Below are 24,860 nucleotides of genomic sequence, written 5' to 3' on the forward strand. Positions count from 1 at the left end.
TCCAAAATTTCCCAGCTGGCACTAGGACATCAGGAAGACCCCAACATAGGTATGTTTTCCAGCTGTTCTTTCTCCAAAAGTCTGTGACTAGTTCCTCTGAAACAGTTCAAATGTGGTTGGTAGATATAAGACGTGATACAGCAAACTCAGAAATCTGGACATGTACAGTAAAAACACCAAAGAAAAACCTACCATCTTGCTGTCTTGCTGTCTAAATCTGCTTCCGGTTCAATACTTCCATCAATGGACTAGCTATTTTCTCATTTACCTGAAGTTCCATTTTCACCTCATTTTTGATCCTTGTTTTGTATCATCACATTCAACCTGTCACTAATCCTGTTGATCGATTTTTTTCCTTCCTATGTGCAAAACATTTCTCTCTTCATTTCCACTGTCAACTACCACACAACAGGCCTTTTATCCTTATGCAGACAATTAATTTCCCTTCAACACTTATCCCTTTCAATCCAAAATTTACTGTTATTAATATTCCTGAAATACCTTTATTATGATATATACTTCTCAAGAATCTACTGAGGGACACCTGGGTGGCTCAATCAGGTAAACATTCGACTTCGGCCCAGGTCATGATCTCGAGGGTCATGAGTTCGAGCCCTGCGTGGTACTCTGTGGTGACAGCTCAGACCCTGGAGCCTGCTTTAGATTCTGCGTCTTACCCCCGCCTCCGCCCCCAGTCTCTCTGTTTCTCCCCCGCTTGCACTCTGTCTCTCTCTCTCTCTCTCAAAAATAAATAAAGATTTTTTAAAAATTTAAAAAAAGAATCTACTGATAACTATGTTGAGGATCTTTTTAAAATTTTTCTTTGAATAATGTATATCCATGATATGAAATTCAGAAGGTACAAGAGAGAATTCAGTCAGTAGTCAACCCAGGTCTTTTAAAAAAAAAAAAAATCACCCAGGACTGTTCCCCCAAAGAAACCAGTACTACCAGTTTTTGTGGGTATATATATATATGCCATTCCAGAGACAGTCTATGCATATAAACACATATACACACATATGTATCAAAGTACATATACACATATTACATTTACATAGAATCCACAAAGGTAACGTAATAAAAAAAGTCTATACTTTTTTTCACTGAATGCGTTTTATAACTTGTTCCATTGGAAATATGAATAAAGTTTTCATTCTTTTCATTGCCCGTATTGTACTGCTAATAATTAATCACGCCCCTGTAGATCAACATAATCTTTTACTTTTTGTAATGGATATTATTTCATAGGTGTGTGTGTGTGTGCATTATGTGTGTGAGAACACATCCTAAAACTGATATGGGATGCAAAGGACCTGAACCAGCCAAAATGATTCTGGAAAAGAACCGAGTTGGAGGACTTAGAATAGCTAATTTTAAGACTTATTATAAAACTAGAGGCATCAAGACAGTGTGGTACTGGCATCAAGATAGCAATGGAGCAGAGGTCAATGGAACAAAACAGTACTGAAGTAGACTCACACATATACAAACAACTGATTTTCCATAGAAACTCAAAGGTAATTCAGTTCAGAAAGAATAGACTTTTCAACAAACGGTGCCGATACAACCAGGTATTCTTATGCCAAAGAATTACTTTTGATTCTTACCTCACACCATATACAACACATAACCCAGAATGGATCACAGTCCAAACTATGAGGCCTAAAGCTAGGAACTTAAAGGAAACACAGGAGAAAAATCTTTATGCTGTTGGGCTAGGCAAAAACTTCTCCACTGGTGGCAAAAGCACAATCCATAAAAGAAAAGAACTGACAAACTGGACTTCCATCAAAACTAAAAACTGCCCTCTGAAAATCACTGTTAAGTGAGCAAAAAGACACAACTATGAGATAAAGAATTCTCAACACCCACTAATAAAAACGCAAGCAATCCAATTAAAAGAAAAACAGGAAAAGGAGTTGAACAGTCACGTTACCAAAGGAGATGTAGACACGGCAGAAACGCACATGAAAAGATGTTCTACATCATGAGTCATTTAGGCAAAAATAAATTAAGACCACAATGAGATACCACTAAACCCTATTAATAAGGCTAAACGTGTTGGCAACAATGTGGAGGATCTGGAACTGCTGTTGGGATGATAAGACAGTAAAACCACTTTGAAAAACGGTTCGGAAAATGTCTACCTACCATATGCTCCACCCATTCCACTCCCAGGTACTTACCACAAAGAAATGAAGGCATCGGTCCCTACAAAGCTTCATACATAGATGTTTGCAGCTGCCTGGAATGCTATGGACTCCTAGGATGAGAGCCTCCAGGGGACTCATCACTCCGGAAAAATAAAGTACCTATCTAAGGTATCAGATCCCGCTGGGAAAGCTAGGTAGCATGTGTGGACAAAAGCCAGGAAAATACCCTTGAAGGTCACCCCTCTGGTATGATGAGGCCCCCAGGCTGCAGTGAGACTGGTCAGGAGTTAAGTGCACAGTCTAAAGGAGCTGGAGACACAGTTCTCACCCTAACTCCCAGCACACTGCTCCAGCGGGTCTTTGGCAAGGTACAGACAGTGCCCCTGACAATGGACTATTCTCTATTGCAGAGCCATGAACAGTAAGAAACTGTCTCCTAGGCCTGTGGTAAGGATTAGCAAATAAGAAGTAAATAAAGCACTCGGCAATATTAAAGAAATTTAAAAATGCTGTTACAAGTCATTTCCCTCCTCTTGGGCTCTTACTCGTTTCTTAATAACATTGAAACATAATGACACCTGGCAACAGGCTAACAGAAAAATCTCTGATTTCCTTTCATTGCTGTAATACACAATCTCCATGCCTGCAAAGGAAAATTACTACTGCTTAAGCTCCTCATCAGCTCCCACCTTCTCCTCTTTCGACAGACAGACACAGATTCTTACAACATGGGCCTAGGGTAGTGCGCTCACCTTCCAAGGAGCCACAGGGATATTTTTGCTTATTGAAAGAATGGAGCTATTTTGGACCGTCCTTTTTTAGACTGGCTGCCAACCTGGGACCTGGAGACATGCAAGCTGCCATCTGCCTCACCCCAGCTGTTGCTGACCTGCCATCCGTCCCCAACCACGGATGCCTGCTATCTGCCAGCTCAGTTAAGCAACTCAGGAGAGATGCTTGAGGCTAAGGTACGGTGTGGATGAACGTGTTGGCAGCACACAGCCTGCCACACTCACTACCTTGACTTCCGCTCATTAATGGGTGGCAGGTCACTTCCCATGACAATATGGAGCTGTATTCTGAGGAGAAAAACCTTCTCATGCAGCTCTGTGACAATCTCTTCTTATTATAAGGCAATGAATTCAGTATTCCCCACATTTTTGCTAAAAACCAAGACTATTTTTAAAAAATGTTACATTCTTAAAATAGAGAGAATATGTTATGTACATCAGAAATTTCTATCACTTAGCCTTCAAGAATGATAATTGTGCTGCAGATTAAATTATCAGTTCTGATTACTGACACTCTGACAGTAAAAGGAACAAGTTTAATTTTATGCATGCTAAACTGCCATGGTCTCAAAAGTATCGGAAAGTCTAAATAAGACTTTAAAGATGTAATTTGCAAGCATCCTTGGTGAAGAGGAAGATACACATGGAAAGAAGGAGTTTTTATGGCTTGACTTTGCATTCAATTAATTCAGTAATCAAATACCAATACAGGAATTGTTACAGCTTGTTAGAACCATGAAAACAATGGCTTTTACTGATGCCATAATTTTACCGATGACATACAGTTTTATTGCCTGAAAATGGAGATTAGAGCCTGCCTCGGGGATCACGTGTATATATGTGGGCAGCACACATGGACTTGGGGAGTCCTGAGCTCACAACTATTGACAAGGTAGCCTGAGAAAGAGACGCTTTTCACCAACTGATAAAGGAAAACTCTAGGTAGGCTCACTATAACAGACTTCAAGTTGACAGATCATAAAAGGGATCTCTTGTGGAGAAAAGGCTAAGACCACAGCCTCTAGAAACCAAGTACCATCAACAACCCAGAGACTACACAAAATATAACACATTTCCGGGGCGCCTGGGTGGCTCAGTCGGTTGAGCATCCGACTTCAGCTCAGGTCATGATCTCCCGGTCCGTGGGTTCGAGCCCCACGTCGGGCTCTGTGCTGACAGCTCAGAGCCTGGAGCCTGTTTCAGATTCTGTGTGTCTCCGTCTTTCTCTGACCCTCCCCTGTTCATGCTCTCTCTCGGTCTCAAAAATAAATAAAAGTTAAAAACAATTAAAACAACAACAACAAAAAAACAACAAAATATAACACATTTCCTCCTATCTCTTAATTTTAATTTTCTCCTGCTTTACCATGCTCTATACTCTGGTCTCTATGGAATTCCTTCTGTCTCAGTTTCCTTGAAAAAAAGGCATACTGGGACCCTTACTGATAGTATCTTCCACTGTGCAAACACTACTGTTTTCATAGTACTGTCCCTCTGTTTACATTACATCCTTTTGGCTTCCCTTCTCTGCCTGGGTTAGGCAGCCGCTTACGTGCACACCATCTATGTTGGCTGCTCTCAGTGAATCTCTATGCCTTAGTCTCGGCATCAGTAAAATAAAGATGCAAATCTAATTCTTAGGAATGCTGTAAGTTTATAGTAAAGCAAAGACAGAAAGACATTTTTCTTCAAACGCCAAAGAGTGGGTACATGGATAGGAAACAGAAATTAATCCTATGCCCAAGGGAAAAATATTTTGCTCAACTCCTTTTCACACTAACACGGGGCATATAAACTCTTTTTAGCAAATGTAGAGCATAACTGAGCTGTCAGCTTCTTATGCCTAGCAGCCAGATGCCCTGTGAAGGGCCCTTTCCTCTCAGCAGCCATTGGTTGCACAGTTACTTTTCTCCTCAGTGCCTTAACACCTCTGCTTACTGCTAAGCAGCATTACGGCTTCTCCCTCACCAAGCCCAGAGAACGGATAGGTGGCGATACCAAAACCGGGCAGAATTATATCCTGCTCAACCCCACCCCTGCAATGATCTCCTGCCTACAGCATCTCTGGCCAGTCTGCATCTCTTCGCTTTCCCCACATCTTCTTCAAGCTCTGTGGAGAAGCTTATGAGACTGGCTGTATTTAAGCTTTCATTTGGAAAACAGCACACCTATAAACCATATGTTCGTCTTACTCTATAAAGTCTAAACTAAAATAAGAAAAGAAAGCCTTCTTTGTAAGAAGGAAAAAAACAAAGACCTAGAAAATTTCAAAAGGCCTGGAGGAAACCTAAGCAAAGGACTTTTCAAACACAATCTCATAGCAGGGTTCTTGACATTTCTTTGTGGCATGAATTCTCCGGCAGTCTGATGAAGCTCATAAACTCCTCAGAATGATGTTTTAAATGCATAAAATAAAAGCACACAGGATCACAAAGGAAACCAGTTACAGTGAAATACAATTATCAAAATATTAAAAAAATCCTTAAGATGTAGGAACATGTGCTTCTGTATTAATGCACGAATTAACACTATCTAGCAGTAGTTTAATTCCAAATGCAATGTTTATGTATTATTTTTTTTTTTTGAGAGAGAGAGAGAGAATGAGTAGGGGGAGGGCAGAGAAAGAGGGAGACACAGACTTTGAAGCAGGCTCCAGGCTCTCAATTGTCAGCACAGAACCCAAAGCGAGGCTCAAACTCACGAACCACGAGATGATGACCGGAGCCAAATAAGCCACCCAGGACCCCCCCAAATTTAATTTCTAAGCAGTGATGAGCATAATTTGTCAAGAGATCTGCAACAAACGTGTGAGATTTGAAAAATCTGCTTTTATTAGTGAGAAAGACACAGATGTTGCTTATAATACTGTGATCTGTTGCAAATATGCATAATTGAAGGAAATGCTAAATATTATTGAGAGTTTAGTGAAAATAAATACATAGTTTTATTCTCATTGAAGTTCACAGACCTCTCTACATTCTCTCCGCAGACCCCAACACATACATAAAGCAGTTGGAGGCACAGCTTCCCTGGCTTAAACAGAAGCAGAAACAGAAGCAGAGGGCTGGTGGCAGCATTGCCTGGCTTCTCTGTCACCGCCTTTTCCTCCCCAGCCCACAGCCCCGAGGCCCCTGTGAGCAATCAGCTCCAAGGCTTGTTGGAAGCAGCTTGAAAAGCACTCACAAAGAAGGTACTATTCGGCCTGTGGAGAGTACGAGTGCAACAGCACGCCGATGCCTATTTTCCCACTCTCCCAGCCGTATCTATACATATGGTGTGAACAGAGTATGTGGGGGATCGGGTTCTTCTTACCTCATTTTCTTTTCACTTTTTTATTCTCCTATTTTAATCTTGTTTCCTTTATTTTGTTATAGCCCACCAGTTCTTAGCATGCCTTCTCTTGTTTCTTACTGACGGATTTTGTTTATTGTACTTCAGTTCAGCGCTTGTGCTGTTGTGCTCATTTTTACTCTTGGTTTTATTTTCCCATTAGATGTGTAGAATATTATCAGGGACTCTTTTTCTTGTCAACCTATATAGTGTCTGGTATTAAGTGCTTTAATCACCTTTAGTTCACATTATTCCTTTGTTTAAAGCATCACTGCCCTTTCCTCGTTTTTGATTTTGATTTTGTTTGTTCGTTGTTGTTTAATGAATGGTGGGGGGAAAAGCTGATCATCAGGTTGCAGTCCCCCAGGGGTCAAATAGGGGTGTTTGGATATTCTTTTCCCTCATACTCTCTCAAACGCAGCCTTTCTAACTCTCCTTAAAAGATCCCTGGGAATCTCAATCTTGAAGCCTCTAAACTTTTAAACCTGTGTCCCTCAGGAGAGTCAAAGGCTAAAATTCTCTCCTGGGAGGATAGAATGGTAACAAGCCGGCCTGTGCCAGCAGCACCCTGAACTGCTGGAACTTGTGCACCTGAGTCAACGGCAGACGCTCAGTCAGCCCTCCACTGGTCACGCAAGGTTCCAAACTTCTCTGGCTCTAATACTGCTTACATCATCAGTGGGGAGACCGATCACTAGAAGATGGGAGAACGCAGCAGATAGGCTCTACTTGCTGAGCCTGACCCACACAGGCTGAGGCAGAGAAAGAGTTGAGCCAATGACAGAGGTGGCAGCCCAAAGTCCTGTTGTGGGCCCTACCCTCAAAGATGGTACTGCCTGGGGAGTGAGAAATCCTCCCAAGAAGCTGTCAGTTATTTGGGATTAAGAAATGGCTTCATTTCCTTACTCTAGACTGGTGATCATAAGCTTCTCTAAGATGTCTAAAGTCATCCCATGTGGGGATGCCGGGCATCACAACCACTACATGCTGAAGACCTAACTGGTGGCAATACCACAGGCCCTTGGTGTCTTTTGGATTGACATTCCTGACTTCAATTAATGCAGAGAAACCTTGAGAGTTCATTACTTGTAACTTCTAATTTTGCTGAGGCACAACCTTTATATATTCTCTAAGGCTGGAAAACAGGAATGAGACATTGAGCTAATGAGTGAATGTAGCCAACCTCCATTATCTACATCTTGATGCAGTTTTTTGGGGTTATACCTAGTCCCATACACATATAACAGTAATTTCATGAAGTCACAAAAATGTTTATTTCTTTAAAAAAAAAAAAAAGGCTGAGAAAAAGAGAGCCGATTTTCTTGGCAATGGAAGGGAGGAGAAACAACAGAAATAAAGTGATGTCATTGTTAGAACAATAGTTTTGGTTTTTTTATTCAAGTATAGTTGACATTCAATATATTAGAACCTCAGTTTTGATTAAGCAAAGGATGGGATGTCAAATTAAACAGTGACTCATCTTAAGATGGGTAAGAGTCTTCTATATAACCTATATGGAAACAGGAGGAAGAGTTTAGGAAACTTTCAGTAAGAGTCTAGGCCTAACAAAACTGACATCATGAGAGGAATCATGATGGTCTTAAAGGCGGGACTTAAATTTCTCAGTTAAACTTTAATGTATGAGGAATGGGACAGTCTTTAACTTGGTCTCTATACTCCAGCACCTTGGACACAGCCTAGGCATGTAACAGGTGCTCAGTAAACACTTGCTGAATGTTGAATCACTGAAATCAGTTATATACTACAGAGGTACTTGTAAATTTGGGTTGTATTTCTTCCAAAATCATGGCACTGTGTCCCACAGGACAGAATTCTAAGAAATAATTTCTCTTTAGACATTGGAACTATTTTCTGCATTTTGCCATCAACAAAGCAAAAGAAAAAGAACTGGGAAGATGGTGGCCTGAATACACTTTCCACCACAGGCAAAAATAACTATCAAAGGAGCCCCACGGTGCCAAAGAACCACTAAAAAAGGCAGGACTTACTCTCATTAAAGAATACATTTATATTTAGGAGAGCACTTGCAATTATGATTTCAGGACTAGAATCTAAAATTATGAAATGATTAAAGGCATTCTTAAATTTAAAATAAATGCTTTTAAGGGTGCCTGGGTAGCCCACTCGGTTGAATGTCTGACTCTTGGTTCCAGCTCAAGTCATGATCTCACTGTTCATGGGTTCGAGCCCTATATCAGGCTCTGAACTGGCAGCATGGAGCCTGCTTGGGATTCTCTCTGTCCCTCTCCTGCTACCATGTGCACACGCTATCTCTCTCTCAAAAAAAAAACTTTTAAATAAGTATATTTCAGGTGTGAAATCTAATGTACTTAAGATTTACATTTGTACACAAAACACCAAAAAGGTGGCAGAATTTACCCAATTCAGAAAGAAAGAAAAAAAAAAAGGCTCATTACTATGTAGCAAAATCATGTAAAAGAAAATTGAATACATTTTCATTAATATAAAGAAAGCTTTAAAAAATGTACCTAGGGGATGCCTACATGGCTCAGTTGGTTGAGTGTCTTACTTTGGTTCAGGTCATGATCTCAGGTTCATTAGTTCAAGCCACGCATCCAGTTTGTTGCTATCACTGTGGAACCCGCTCAGGAGCCTCTGTCCCCCTCTCTGCCTGCCCCTCTCCCACTTATGCTCTCTCTCAAAAATAAAATAAACATTAAAAGAAATAATAAAAAATACCCAGATGGAAAAAATAAAAAAACTCTCTTAATCAAAACAAAGGACAAATGGCAAATTCTACTGTAATGCTTACTAAGAACATTTTTTTAATTAACTTATATATTTTGAGAGAGAGAAAGTGCAAGCTAGGGAGGGGTAGAGAGAGAGGGAGAGAGACAGAATCTCACACAAGCTCCACTTTGTTAGCACGTAGCCAGATGTGGGGCTCGAACTCATAAACCATGTGATCATGACCTGAGCTGAAATCAAGAGTCAGGTGCTTAATCAACTGAGCCACCCAGGCACCCCAAAACATTTTAAGCGTCAGTTTGAATCTATTTTTGAAACCCAGGAATTGGAACAAATCATAAATCACATTTTTTAAATCACAACAAGGAATCACAATAAAAAGTTGTAAGGTATCATTTTGATCTGATCGATGAAACTATAAGAAAAAAATCAGAATTTATTTGACCAGTCCCTTATTTAACAAGCTTTAGGTTATTCACATCTTTTGCTACCACAGATGATGCTGTAGTGAACAAGCTTCTTTTTCTTTGTACACACAGGTGAGTGTGTCTGTAGTTCACAGTAGGATTGTTCACAGCTGTGGGAAAGTATGAAGCAAATGTGGTAATGTCCGTAAAGTTTTACAATACAGTGTTAATTAAAAATAGGTGCTGAATAGTGGATATAGACTGTACTTCCATCTGAATAAGAAAGGGAGAGAAGAGATATATAAAATTGTTCACCTATCAGACTGACAAAAAATCTCAAAGTGTGAAAACACCTGTTGGCCAACCTGTAAAAACAGGCCTTTCTACTCCAGTGCTGGCAGTAATGTCATCTGGTGAAATCTCAATAGAAAGCAATTTGGCAGCAGCTATTATAATTACAAATGTATACACTTATGAGGATTATGTGTAAAATTACATGTGTACAGGATTGTTAATTACTATACTACACCTACTACAAAGAGACAGAGCAAACAACCTAAAGGTCCTATAATAGAGAACTGGTTTAAATAATACATTCACAATACAGAATATGATGCATATAAAAAATGAGGAAGCTATCTATATACTGATATGGAAATATCTCCAAAACACAAACTTAAAAAGGTGCTAAATATTATGCATAATACCTACCACCCTTTGTGAGAGAATATATAGTCAAACCAAATGGAAAACTTACTTGTAAAGGTAATACTCTGCATGGTCTATCTCTTCTCTAGACGAAATGTTGTCCACAAACTGAAAGACAGAAAAATAAACTTCGAATACAGATTATGCTATATATTGGACCTGATTCACACAATGACCTTAAAAAAGATAGGACATCCAGGGGCACGTGGGTGGCTCAGCTGAGTAAGCATCCAACTTAAGCTCAGGTTATGATCTCATGGTTTGTGAGTTCGAGCCCCGTGTCGGGCTCTGTGCTGACAGCTCATAGCTTGGAGCCTGCTTTGGATTCTGTGCTTCCCCTCTCTCTCTGCCCCTCCCCAGCTCATGCTCACTTGCTCTCTCTCTCAAAAATAAATAAACTTAAAAATTTTTTTTTTTAAAGATAGGACATCCATTTTATTCGAACACTGTTCCCATGGTACGGCTCCATTCTTGAAACCCTTTTGTGCTAATGCAAAGAACACACAAAGCCTTCTGTTTTTCTATGTGTAGATCAACCTTGATAAGAAAAACTGTTTGAAAACCAAACATGAAACTTGCCCAGAACGAGAGAGCTCCTCCTACTATGTTTATAATTAGTTATCAATATTTCCCTTTATCTTTAAATCCTGATATTTTCTCTATGTTCCAAACTCCAAACATGAGAACAGGTAGGTGAAAGGAGAAAGACTCTAACGGCTGAAAAAATATGGCCCAAGAGATGAAAATCTAAATTTAGAAAATGTAGCCTTACGACCATTTTTCCTACTCTGACCCTGCTATGAACCAGTCAACCTGTGATCCTTCCACCAACAAAGTCTTCCTTTGAACCATAAAATCCTTGTGTATGCTCCTAACTCCAAAGTAAAGAAACAAACAAAAATAATTATTCCAAGGATGTATTCTATCCTATAGGAGACACAGGCAAAAAGGATGGAGTAGGACAAAATGCATGTTGTGCCTAAAATTGAAACTTTATGAAGAAAAAGAGCAAAAGCGGAGAGGCTTTCTAAAAATGTCTAGGACTTAAGGATTTTATTTAGAAATCTCATTAAGGAGCAGATAAAACACAATTCAAACACAGGACTTAAAGTTGAGAACTCATTCTCCTGAGTGAGTGTTTGCTGTGTGGCACAGACAGATGGTACAGCCACTCTGGAACTTAGCTGGTCCATCTGCATTAAAAGAATAAGGGCACCTACACTGAAGAGTGTGAGACTCCAGTGAGAAAATGTACGTGAAAGCTCTTTAAGCTCTCAAGTGCTGCTTAAACAAGTATCAGGTATTATGGCATACATAAATCTTATCCATCATGTAAGAGATGAGCAATGGCTTTTCAGGCCCCCTCTGAAAATTGAGGCTACACAATTTAGGTTATGACCTAGTTAAAACTGCTTCCCTACTAAAAGGAAAATATCAAGAGGCAGAAAGAAAAGACTGAGACTAAAAAGGATAAGGGTTTCTTTACTTTTCCTCATGTAAATTTAAAAACATCCTGAATTTTATGGTGCCATTAATTTCTACAAAGAATTTTCACAATTAAGATCTCATTTTAGCATACCAGCCCTGTGGGGAGATACTACTGATCCCACACTGGAAATGAGGAAATTGAGAGGGGCTCAATTGCCTAATGTCACAAAATGAATTCATGATAAAGAAAAGATCAGATCTACTTGAGGGAGGCAACAGAGAAAGACTTTGATGTCACAGAGATTTGGGTTCGGAGCTCAATTTTTCTATTTGTGAACTGTGTGTACCTGAGTAAGTTATCAACCAGTCTGAGTCTTACATATAAAATGCAGTTAACAGTGCTTATCTCATATGGCCATTACGTGAATTAATAGAGGTAATGTACATTAAGAAGCTAGTACAATAGCTGGTATAGAAAGTGTTCAGTAACAGTTACTATCAATTACCATTCCTGATTTTCAGCCTAATATTATCCTCTGCTCCACTGCACTGCAGTATTAACCAGTAATATCCATTCTTTTATAGACTTTCTCAAATATCAAAATCACTTCCAATATTAACAAGTGAAATACTACTACTTTGAAGGGTGTATCAACATAAAAAAAATCATAGTATCATAAAACAGAATATCATATCCTAGAAAAATTCAAATCAGATACACAACAATGATCACTGACATCAGAGTCTGGTAAATTTATTACTTTTTACTTCAGTTATAGAAATTTGCTACTTTACCACAAAATATCTATTAGTAACTACAAAAACATACCCTACTATGCAAGAGTATTTCCTATGAAAAGTAGCCTTTATTTACACAGCTTCATTTAAATAAAGAGCCTCTCATCCTCCTCCTTTGAAAATACAGATGTTTAAGTTTTCTTACCCGTGATATTGTTAAAGAACTAACAGGCAGCTTTCTCTCATATGTTTTATCCATTAAAGATGCTAGATCAGCTGTGAAGACAAAGAAGGAAAAAGAACGTTGTCAAATACACATATTTCTTAAGAAAAATCTAACAGATAACAACTCCTACCAGATGGCTGCCAACATTGTGAAGTCATTATTAAAACAGATGCTCTTTCTTGCTCTTTTTATAAATCATTTTTGTATAAATTAGAAAGGATAAAGGAATATTAGTAATATTTTAAAAAATGGTTAACTGGAGTACGGATTATTTTTAAAATCCTACCATGTATTTAGCTTTTTAATTTTTTTAAAGTTTATTTATTTTTAAGAGAGAGAGATAGAGAGCACACAAGCCAGGAAGGGGCAGAGAGAGAAGGAGACACAGAATCTGAAACAGGCTCCAGGCTGTGAGCTGTCAGCACAAGCCCGACACGGGGCTTGAACTCACAAACCGCGAGATCATGACCTGAGCTGACGTCAGACACTTAACCCACTGAGCCACCCATGCCCTCGACCATATAGTTAGCTTTTAAACAGTGGATCAATAAAGTACCTCTGGAAGGAGATAGAAGAAAGTGTTATCACTGACACTTTCCAGGGAAAGGAATTACATAGTAGGGAACCAAAGAAAGGAGATCCTTCGTTGCTTACACATTTATTCTTTTTGCATTTTGAACCAGGTAGCTAGCTGTATTAGCTCTTCAAAAATTTAAAGATTGGAATTTATGAAATGACTTACACATTTTCTGAACAAATCTGAGAGGCATTCTGACTACGTTTAGTAATTTTTGGCCTGAACTAATTCCTATTCTGGTTGCTTTGAGCAGAATATCCACAGAAATACTTGGCATTCCTGAGATTACATTGTTATCTCAGAGTCTAAAAAGATCTGAAACACCAAGCAACATACTCTCAAAAGAATTATTTCACACCTTCTCATTGCTTCTCAAAGTTACAATATGTTCTTTCCCCTTCTTTCCTCCCCTGAGCTCATGGTTTTGTGTCTTCTTTCCCCGAGTATAAAATAGAAGCAATCAACAGAACTTCATCCTCCTCCCACCAGGTCTCCAAGCTACCAGCATCTATGCACATATACTCTGCCTTCTATTTTTTAATAAAGGATGAACTTTATCAAACAAAAAACCAAAGAGACAAAAACCTCCCTTAACCTCCTATCTCCTTCCAGATAACTTCTCCGTTGCTCTGTTCCCCTCAGCAGCAAGAGTTCTCAAATCAGTCATCCCTGACACAACTATTACTACTTCCTTAGGTCCTTTCTTGAACTCGTTCAAATCAGGTTTTAGTTTCCATTATTCCACTAACACCAAAGACCACCTCCACAGTGTTAAATCCAACAGTTAATATTTCATCCACATCTTACTTGACCTCTCACTAGCATGTTAACATAGTTGACCATTCTGTACTCTTTCTTCACTTTCTTGGGCTCCTTTGCAAAATCTCCTCTTATTGACTTCTAAATGGTGGAGTGCCTAAGTCTCAGTGGTAGACTTTTCACCATCTTCTCAGTCCCTGGGTGATCTCATGCCCTCCCACAGCTTTAATATCATCTACGGATTATTTACTCCATGTATATATGCCTACCCTGACTTCTTTCTGCCTGTAACTTCAGACTTGTGTTTCCAACTGCTGAGGTGACATCTCCATTTGGATGCCTAACAGGTATCTAAACATGGCAGGTCCTCTTAATTCTCCAACCTTTCCCTCAAACTTGCTTTTCGCATCTCAGTACACAGCTATTACATCTACTGGCTTATTCAGGTCAAAAACCTAGGTGTCTTCCTCAACCCCATTCTTTTTCACTCTATAACCAACTGTCAACAAGTACTAAAGGCTCTAGATTTGAAACATAAATATAAGTATGTATTTTTTCCTACTACCACTGCTAATCTCACACCTCTCGACTAGTCATGTTAACTATTGCCCCCCCCCCACTTACAATCTAACCTCTACACAGCAGTCTGAGCAAGACTTTTAAAAAAAGATAAGTCAAATACTGTCATTTTCTCTTCTCAACCAGCCAACAGCTTTCTATCATACTTGGAATAAAATCCAAAATATTTTCTATGACCTACAAATGCCTACATAAGCTAGTCTGTGTTTGTTTTTTGTATTTTCTGTCTTTTACACTTAGAAGAAGCAGAGGTAATCAATCAACAAGTAATTCTTGAAGACCTATTGCTGTGCATTTAGCCATTTTTTTCCCTCTTTCCTTTCCCTGGAGTAACGCTCTCAACGACTCAGTAGCTACTGGGGGAAAGCAACACAAAACCCTAAAAACCTGATATAATGTAAAAGTGATTACTTTTCTTACAACTACCTTAAAGGGATTGACACCAGGTAATTAAAGACTATTAAAACACACACACGGAGGTCTCTGAAACCTCTTCATATTAAGGCAAATTACTATTGTTAAACCTACTTGCTCAGAAAGGGATATTAAACAGCAGTCTCATGGTACCAAATCTTTTTGATACACGTTGGATTGAGTTGGCTTCTGTAGCGTGGTAACTCAAGATTCCATTTTAATCCTTCACACCAAGACATCTTCTTCAGTCAAGTGAAATTGGTTGGGGCCTCAAAAAAGCAACAGCTGCATAGCAAGCATCAGATGAATAACATTTGCATATTATAAGTCAGAGAGGGGTTTGCTGCTAAATATTCTATGTGACCAATCACCTTACACGATAGTGTTGGCGTGATGAATGAGGCAGAAGACTGCACAGGGCAGAGATGGCCAGGAAAGCTGGAGCAGCTGTGGCCTACAGAGGGCCAGCGCCATAGGCTTCTGGACCACAGACTTCAACAGCCAAAAAAACACTTCGTGTTTCAGTGAGGGGCCCACAAATGCCCAGGTTTTGTTCAAAAAAATGTGCCACAGAAGATGCCTTCTTCCCTGTCATTCAGCTCCTCAGGACTGCAGCAGACAGCTGAGGTCCACAAAAGCCATATGGGAAAATGCATCTTCATTTAACGAAACTTAAAGCTGTATAGACAATGTGAAAGTATGTCCAAGAAATGAAATGTATACTAGTATAAAATGTTCTTATCTGAAGAAAACAATACCATTGATGATTTAAGGTCATAAAAGATTTTATTTAAGGATCCTGCATGATTCCAAGTATAGGAGGGTACTTGTTCAAAAACCCGGTTGAGGATTTGAATCACGTGCGGGATTTTAAAACTTTAAAATTTCAGGGGCACCTGCGTGGCTCAGTTGGTTACGTGACCAACTCCTGATTTTGGCTTAGGTCATGATCTCACTGGTTCGTGAGATGGAGACCCACTTAGGGCTCCAAGCTATCAGCATGGGATTCATTCTCTCTCTCTCTCTGTCGCTGCCCCTCTCCAACTTGCATTTTTTTCTCTCTCTCGAAATAAATAAACTTAAAAAAAAAAAAAAAGAACTTTAAAACTTCAGATTCCTATGCTTCACACCCAGAGAGCGATTTTAATTCTGTAGGCCTGAAGTGAGACCACGGAAATACCAATTTTTAAACAAAAGACCCCAAGAGATTGCAATTCAACCTCACAAGAACTAGAGTGAATTATGTTTGACAACTGCCATGGAGAGAACACAAAACACATCTTCAATATTGCTCTTAAGTTCAAAGATGATATTAAACTGAATTCTATTTCTGGAAAAAGGTGGAAAATAAAACACCTAAATAAAATATTTTTTAAAAATTCATATATATGACAGTTTTAGGTGAGAAATTATTAGATGGTTTTGGTTTTTTATGATTTCTATGTGACTGTACATGACTGTTCATCAGTAAACACTAAACTCTTTCTGGGCTTAAGACCTGTGTACCTTGGGAAAAATGGGTGAAGGGCATTAAGGAGGACACTTGTTGGGATGAGCACTGATTGTTATAGATAAGTGATGTATCACTGGATTCTAACTCCTGAAGCCAAGACTATACTGTACGTTAACTAACTTGAGAATACATTAAAAAAAAAAATCTGTGTACCTCATTGAATTTACATAATAAACTAGATACAAATTATTGTTGTTACCTCCTAGAAGTGATCAGAACATAGAATATGAAGCTATGTTTCTGTTTCCAGTATTAAAAAGCAAATACAGGCACACATATGTACAGAAGCGAAAGAAGGAGGGAGTAGGAAACACCTAGAAACCCTTCTGAATGTAGATGTTTAGATTTTCATGTATCCATTTGTCTGTCACCAGAAGCTTTAAAACAAATAGTTTCAGTAAAGGAAAAATCTAAAGGCAAGCTTTATACGCATATATACTAAGAAAAAGAGACTAACGGAGGATGATATGGAACTGAAAGATTAGGAAAGCTGGTTTCAGAAAATGTCAGGCTTCAAGAGCAAGGTTTGAAAAATCACTGCAACAAGCCAAAGGCCTCCACAGCTGAAATGACACAGCAAAACTAAACCTCAGCTGATGAGAGAAATGTTTGCAAGAGAGAACCACAGTGCTTTGCTTCACCCTAATTCAAACGAGTCAGTGGTGTATATACTTCTTTGATTCCGAAAGGGAGTTCTTAAAAAAAAAAAAAAAAAAAAAGTGCTGAAAACCTAAAGATATCCCTTACTTTATATTACTTATAAACTGAAAAATCAGAAATAAAACATTTAATTCAGCAGGGCTCAGAAATCCAATTCAGCTCATCACCAGGGCCCTTACCCCTAGCAAGGTGATGTAAGCCAGAGAACTTTTTCTCATAGAAAGCAGGGAGCTTCCCCATCAGGCCTGCCCTCCTAAAGGCACCCTATCAGTTTGCCAAAAAGGGTTTCTCCTTAGTCCCATTCACTGTGGGCCCTAGTCTGTAATTCAAAAGCTGCTCACTGGTTAATGCTGTTAACTTGCACCTTCTATCTCCTCAATAGATCTGCATGGTTAGTGGAGGAATTTCAGAGGTGATGCTTTAATTCAGTGTTTATTTTAACCAAAGGGAAGCCCAGTACAGAAAACAGTTTAAAACTGTAATCTTCTGACTTGAAATGGAAAGCCCAAGAACCCGTAGGGTTCTCTGAAGCTCAGTTGGTAAAAGTAAGGCCCTTTCAATAAAAATATCAACTGGAATGGGTTAAAATGTGTGGAATACTTAAATCCATGAGTTCATACTGATATTTAAAAAATCTATCACCAGTGATCATTTTTAGAGGATGGTAGGAGGTCAACCCATGATTTTGAAAGCTGCCTCTTTCATACAAACTGTACTGCTGATGAAAGAGATAACTAAACTGCTGATGAAAGAGAATTCTTCTAAGACATTTTCTGGGTAATAAATAAGAAACAATAGAATTAAAATGGTAACATTTTGCAGCTCCTAATAAAAGAGTAGATATAAGCAATAGTCATGACTGGCCTTTAACATCACAGAGGCCTTTAACATAAACAAATGCTGTGTGCCTCTTGACAAAAGTAAACAACACTTATATTCATGCCAAAAGAAAAACAAAAAAAACAAAAAAACTAAATCTGATCAAGTGTCCAACTCTAACTACCAGCTTTAGCAGACAAATGGAAGGTAGAAGAACATGTTACACACCACCAAAGGAATGAAAACAGCAAATCCAGAATATGGGAACAAAAGACCTGTTTTCCTCAACAAATAACAGCAAGAAAAAGAAACTTATAGATTTAAAAATATTTAATTGAAAGACATCTCAACACATTACAGTGTATGAACCTTACCTGGGCCCATTTCAACAAACTATAAATTAAAAACAAATGTATAAGACATTTGGGGAAATGTAAACATTGATGGCACATCGAATGATGTTAAGGAATGACTAATTTTTTAAAATGAGAATGGTATTATAATTGTATTTTTAAAAAATCCTTATCTTTTAGAGGTACATGTGAAAATACACATAAAATGATCTGCTAACAAATGTTAAAAAGTAATCAGGTCATGGGAAAGGGAATTGATGAAACAAGTCTAGAAGGAATTGACAACTGCTGAAGCAGTTGTACCGGGTGACAGTACTCCGGAGGTTCATTATACCAACCTCTCTACTTCTATATATTTCTATAAAAAAGATTTTAAAAGAGGCAAGAGAAGGGGAGGATATAATGAATTGCACTGTATGGACCTTATCTGCATACTGATTCAACCAAACCATTAAAAAGATTTATGAAATTATCAGGGTAATTTGAACATTGTGTCTTTCACATTTAAATAATTATTAAAAATTTAAGTGTGATAGTGGTATTAAAAGTACCCTTATATTTGAGATATATATTAAAATATTTATGGATGAAATTAGATACTATCTGGGATTTGCCTCAAAATAAACCAAAGGATCAGCATGGTACAATCAGAATTAGAGATGAAGTAAATATCAGCCATGAGCTGCTAATGGGAGCCAGTATTAGGACTTCTTGAGGGGGAGGAATGTTTTATTTCTTACATAGGTTTGTCCACCTTGTGATAGTATACCAATTTAAACATTATGATTTATGGACTTTTTCAGTATACATTATACTGCAACCAAAAGGTATTTTTTAATTTTTAATGTTTATTTATTTAGTTTTTTGAGAGAGAGAGACAGTGTGAGCAGGGGAGGGGCAGAGAGAGACACACACACACACAGAATCCAAAGCAGGCTCCAGGCTCGGAGCTTGTCAGCAGAGAGCCCCACGCGGGGCTCGAACTCACGAACTGGGCCAAGGTCGGAGGCTTAACCGACTGAGCCACCCAGGCGCCCCAAAATGTATTTTTTTTTTTTAAAGCAAGAAATCCACTGTTCAGTGCGAGGGAAGACACTGCTACAGATTATCACCGAGAAAGCTATTTTTCAGCATAAAGGAAATGGGCTCAAGTAAATGTCAAAATATGGCCTCAGTTTCCTCATCTATAAGCAGCAGCTGCATTAGCTGGCTGTTGTGTGCATTAAATGGGATGGTGCGTCTTAAGTGCTCAGCACAGAACTAGTAACGAATGAAAGCTGCCTTTCGACTCTTGCCACAACACCTGACTTGCATTCATACCCTGCTTGATCCCTAAACTGCAGTGTAGGTACCAAATAGCACCCGCGGTTTTAATCAAGACCTCCGTAGTAATAAATTACCCTCCTACCGGGGCTGGACAGATCCCCATTAGGGCGCCCCCAAGGCTCTAATAGAAAACCACTGAGACTGAACAGGAGGCACCGAACATCTCTCATCCGCAAGTAACCCGCGTGGAAGCAAAATCACGTAAGCAGATGGAAGCCAAAGCCCTACACCCACCCAGGAACCTTACCTCTCCCACCCAGCTCCACTCCACCCCACGCCCTCCAATGAAGACGCGCGGAGTAAATGCCTCATATCGCCCCTCCTCCCTCCCCCAATCAACGAGCCCGCACCAGGTCCCAGCGCCCAATCACAGCGCTCCACATGCTAAGGGCAGGACTCCGCGCGCGCGCACGCACGTACGGAGGAGGCTTCCCGAAAGGTCCGCACCCAAATGCCCAGTTCCAAAGGCTGCGCGGCGGTCTCCGCAGAGGCGGCGCTGCCACCTACTGTACGATCCTCGGGATGCAGCCCTGGGCGCAGTGCCTCAATTCTGAGGACTCACATCTCAACCCAAACGCTCAAGAGTTAGGGAAAACATGCGCGAAAGTTTTAATTACATTTCGTTACATAGAAGGAAAAAAAATACTGTCTCAGATAGGCTCTTTTCCTTTAGAGCAGTTGGGAGTTTTAAAACCCTCTCACTTCATGGCCTAATCTTTTATACAGTGTAGAATCAAGAGGCTAGAGATTCATTCATTTCACCTATTTCGGGAGCACCTATTATATGTCAGAGTGTTAACTGAAGCAGGCTTTATAATCCTCCCTAATTTATGGCAACAAGAACATGGGTTAAATAACAGTTTCTGAAAGCTGTCAGAGCTTGGGCTCACATCCAGTTGTGTCCTCGAAGTGCAGACTTTTCACCACTTCAAACGACACAACAAAGACACAAAGTGCTGTAAGAATACAGGGTGAGGAAAAAAATCAATTCTGACTGGATAGGGATCCAAGACGTACAGAGGATATTCTAGGCAGAGTACCATTCAGTAAATGGTAGCCGTTACTACTTTCCAAGTATACTAATCTTAAGAGAGAGAAGACAATTACCTACATTTGTTGCAGACTTATAATTCTCATTCTCTGGCAAATAGCTTCTGCTTATTCAGGAATCTATGACAAAGGTTCCATAATTTTGTCCCCTAATACACAGGGCTTACTACATCCTATACCAAGGCACCAAATACAATTGTCTTTTCTAAATTTCCCTTCGTACCTAGGAAAGTGTTAATAGCTGAATAGCTTTCCTGGCATATCATAACAACCTTACAATATAATTCATGGAGTCCATGTTGATTTCATCATTGGAATGGTTGTTCCCAAAAAGAGCACTATTGGCCCCAGATGGCATAAATGCCCATTTTCTAAAGAAATATTGGGTTATTTTTTTTTGACTCTCACAATGACTACAGGGAGTAGTGAGTGATCAGCAGACAAGAAAATTAGATAACCTGCAACGCAGAGACTGTACAACACATTAAAACACTGTCCCTGTTGGGGGCCAGAGTTTTCAGTATAGAAGGCTGATACAAATATGGACTAGAGGAAGGCAAGGAAGAACCCTCCGGGTATGAACTGGAATTAGAGGTTTTAGCATGAATTAATTATTTGTAATGTATGTACATGTAAGCTTATATGCATGTATGTGCATGTGTTTATGTGTATACGTACCTTTATTTTTCCTAGCTCTATCTACTGAATAGACCAAGAAGCAAAAATCCCATAGTAGCAAGAGGACAAGTAGTGCACAGATCTTGGTTTCTAACACCATTCCTTATTAAAAGGAAGCAGGACTCCTTGGAGAAATAATTGATTCCAGGGATAGAGCAGGAAGATACAGGATGGAACATTGGGACTCAGGTTGAAAGGGCTTCTACCAGCCAACTCTGAAACAATTTGACCACTAAAATAACAAGGATGGTAATGAATCATTAAAAGTAAAAGAGGAATCCACAACCCACAAGACCATACTGATAATAAACAGAGAAAGAAAGAAATGGGAGAAAAGGGAGGGCTCCTGCTTACATTAGAATACTGAGTACTAATCACGAAATGTGGAGGTATTAATAGAATTGGAAAACCATTGTTTTGCAAACATTATATTAAAGATTGATTCAGACAAGAAGCTGAATGGATACTAAATCTTAGGGGGAAACTCTTGATAAGCAGCAGGACACTGGCATGATATTAAAGTATCTCCCCACAAATTGCCCATTAGTCACAAGGGAGATAAACAGTAACTCTACGGTGGAAAGATCAGACACATTTGACTGGATGATCAAAGTTGACCTCAGCAGTGAGGGCAGAGGGACATCAGGTGTCTCCCGATAAGAAGTCGTCCTGAAAAGGACACAATATCCCTGACAATATTCTGGCCAGGGAGCCTTTTGAATCTAATTATGAAGAAATATAAAACAAACCCCAAAAGAAGAATATTCTATTAAAAAAAGGGACTCGCTTCTTAAGAAACGTCGGGTAGTCTACACCAAAGCAGTCAGTTTAAAGGCAATAGTATATGCCACAAACTCCCAAATGGGTTAAAAAAAAAAAAAAAAAAAAAAAAAGTGTGACTGTAGATAAATGAGAAAGCAAAACAAAAGGGTCAAAATGATGACACCTGGTGAATCTAGGCAGAGACTATAGATGCTTTTTGTATTGCTCTTACAATTTTTTGTAAGTTTAAAATTGGCAAATAAAAAGTTAAAATATTTGCCCCACATACCATGGCATATAGGACATGGCAGACAATTACACGATTAAAAAAAAGGCAACCTATTGATAATTAACAACTCCATTTTACATATAAACGCAAAGTACTTTTGGGGGCGTAATTTGAAAATAAGCTGAATTTTTTCATAGATGCAACTACCATGTAAACTGAAGAAAGCAGTTTGCTTTGTTCAGAACTTTACCAAGAGTTGTTCACCATTTTGTGAATAAATCTGTGTCGCTCATGATAATGCCGCTCCTGGTATTGGAGTTTGCCAGTATACCAACCACATCTACATCTATTTGCATTTCTATCTGATTTCTACATTTCAGTGCAAGTACATAGTGGCTCACCTTCAGATTCTCCACAGCTCTGCCTTGGTTAGTCCCTGTCTATACACCCATTCCAGGACACAGAAACCAACTCTGCTCTTGCAATAACAACATCAGGGGAGAAAATGAGTTATTTGCAACCCCTACCTCTTTCCTAAGCTAGCCACTGCACACAGCTACAAAACAGTGTCTCCCTCAGACCCCTGTTATGAGAAGAATCCATAAACAGAGGGGGACTTTATTCTTTAACATAAGCCCAAAAAAGCAGACAAAGAAATCTGAGTGAGAAGATTAGATCAGCACTGGAACTGACAAAATATTGAATCAATCCCACAAAACTATCACCAATTGTCTGACTTTATTATTTTTTTTAAGTTTATTGATTTATTTTGAGACATAGCAAGCAGGGGAGGGGCAGAGAGAGAGGGAGAGAGAGAATCCCAAGCACAGGGCTCAATGCCACAAACCATGAGGTTGTGAACTAAGCCAAAATCAAGAGTCGGGTGCTTGAATGACTGAGCCACCCAGGTGCCCCCTCCCTTTTTTAATTGTCTGACTTTATTAACGTTCTATTGATAGTATGCATAATATATATTACATATATGAAGTATTTATATTTCTACAAAGTGTTCATATGATCAGTGATTTTCTCCAGGCTTTGTTATTTTAGAAAAGAAAGGCTGCTATCTGTGTAATATGACCTAAAGAACAGGGAAAGGGAAATAAGTAAAATAGAAAAGAGTCAGAAACAACTCTGAAGACCACAAGTTAAGAAATAACAATAAAAAAGGATGAAAATATAAAAAATATTTTTCTCTGCAGATAATGTAAAACAGAGACAAGCTGCATGGTAACTAACTATATGACAAAAGTGGGCAAAAAACAAGAAAGAGTCATTTACATAATTTAGGGACACTAATCATCAAGGCAAAAATTAAAAAGAAATTTGCAGGATAGCAAAAATGATTTTGCCACGTGTGAAGTTACAGTCTAATTCTTTTTAAGACTTAAAATGTGCTTATCTGAATGGGATCATAAGAGCATCATTTCATAAATATATGAACATGATGGTAAATATAGAGTGATTGACTTGACCTATATAACAGCCTAATAGGTACCTACCAAGGTGACAATGTTCTTTTTCTCTTGCTTCCCATTTGTGGCTGTCCACATATGCTGCAGAAAGAAGGCATCTTTTACCTGAAGAAAAAGTCAATTATCAACAGGTGTGGTTTCACAAGTTCAGTTTATATGTCTTATTAAAGATATCTTTGTCCTATTTTCAATGTACTAGATTATGTAAAGATTCTTGTACGATACTCTAACCAATATTGCCCAGTTCATAATTCAGTACATGACAACATGCATTCAACATCTGCCAAGTAGAAGATGCAGAAAAAACTGACAATGTCTACAATAAGGTTATGGGTAAGAATGCTAGTAATTTTGTTCCTGTAAGTTTAGGACTGGAAGCCACTTGTTCTCCCTAAATTATAGCATAGGTGAGCCCTAGAACTCCTCAGAACCCAAATACTTGCTGAACTATTGCTTAACTCACAAATTGAATGCTTTATAATCGTTAGTCCTAAAAACATTTCCATCTGACTTGGATCAGCACATTTACCCTAACTTCACCTAAAGCAGAGTATCCTGCCCAGTAACCTAGCACCCTAGTTATGAATAAGAAAAACCTAACAAGCCAGATTTGAGGTAACTCACTAGAGGGCACAGCTGCATTCAGGGCACCTGGCGCAATGACTGGCATATGGCAATGCCCAATAGACAGGAGTTCAAGGAATGAATGAGAAAAAATGAGCATAAACTTAAACAAAACTAGAAGCTTTTATGTTTCAAAGGACACCATTAAGAAAGTGAAAGGACAGGGTTGCCTGGGTGGCTCAGTTGGTTGGGTGTCCAACTTTGGCTCAAGTCATGATCTCACAGTTCATGGATCCGAGCCCCGCGTCAGGCTCTGTGCTGACAGTCCAGAGCCTGGAGCCTGCTTCAGATTCTGTGTCTCCTCTCCCTCTCTCCACCCCTCCCCCACTCGCTCTTGCTCTCTCTCTCTCTCAAAAATAAACATTCAAAAAAATTTTTTTAAACCAGGAAGGTCTCTCCTTTCTGTCAGAAACAGGAACAGCCCTTCTCTATGTGAGCAAGAGGTAAGGATAGGACTGTTAAGCTAACACTTAAGGATACCAGTGACTTATTGTCTTATTATTATAATTTCTTATTCTCTATTTATTT

The 24,860-nt window shown here is 39.0% G+C and overlaps 1 protein-coding gene across 4 annotated transcripts in view; it reads right to left on the reverse strand.

The window, feature by feature from the left end:
* Positions 1–24,860, reverse strand: part of MRPS27 (mitochondrial ribosomal protein S27) — an 86,946-nt gene that overhangs the window by 58,295 nt on the left and 3,791 nt on the right. Inside the window, exons 1-4 of one of the 4 annotated variants that reach the window (XM_019835320.3) lie at positions 23,736–23,805; positions 14,958–15,128; positions 12,494–12,564; positions 10,172–10,230 (exon numbers count right to left, since the gene is read on the reverse strand). In XM_019835320.3, the coding sequence (XP_019690879.1) occupies positions 10,172–10,230; positions 12,494–12,547 (113 nt within the window). In that variant the 5' untranslated portion in view covers positions 12,548–12,564; positions 14,958–15,128; positions 23,736–23,805. Of the gene's footprint in view, positions 1–10,171; positions 10,231–12,493; positions 12,565–14,957; positions 15,129–23,735; positions 23,814–24,860 lie in introns of those variants that run through there. The other 3 variants (XM_003981054.5, XM_045061909.1, XM_019835313.3) reach the window with 3 other exon arrangements.

This window comes from Felis catus, chromosome A1 (assembly GCF_018350175.1).
Source record: "Felis catus isolate Fca126 chromosome A1, F.catus_Fca126_mat1.0, whole genome shotgun sequence".
Lineage (NCBI taxonomy): Eukaryota > Metazoa > Chordata > Mammalia > Carnivora > Felidae > Felis > Felis catus.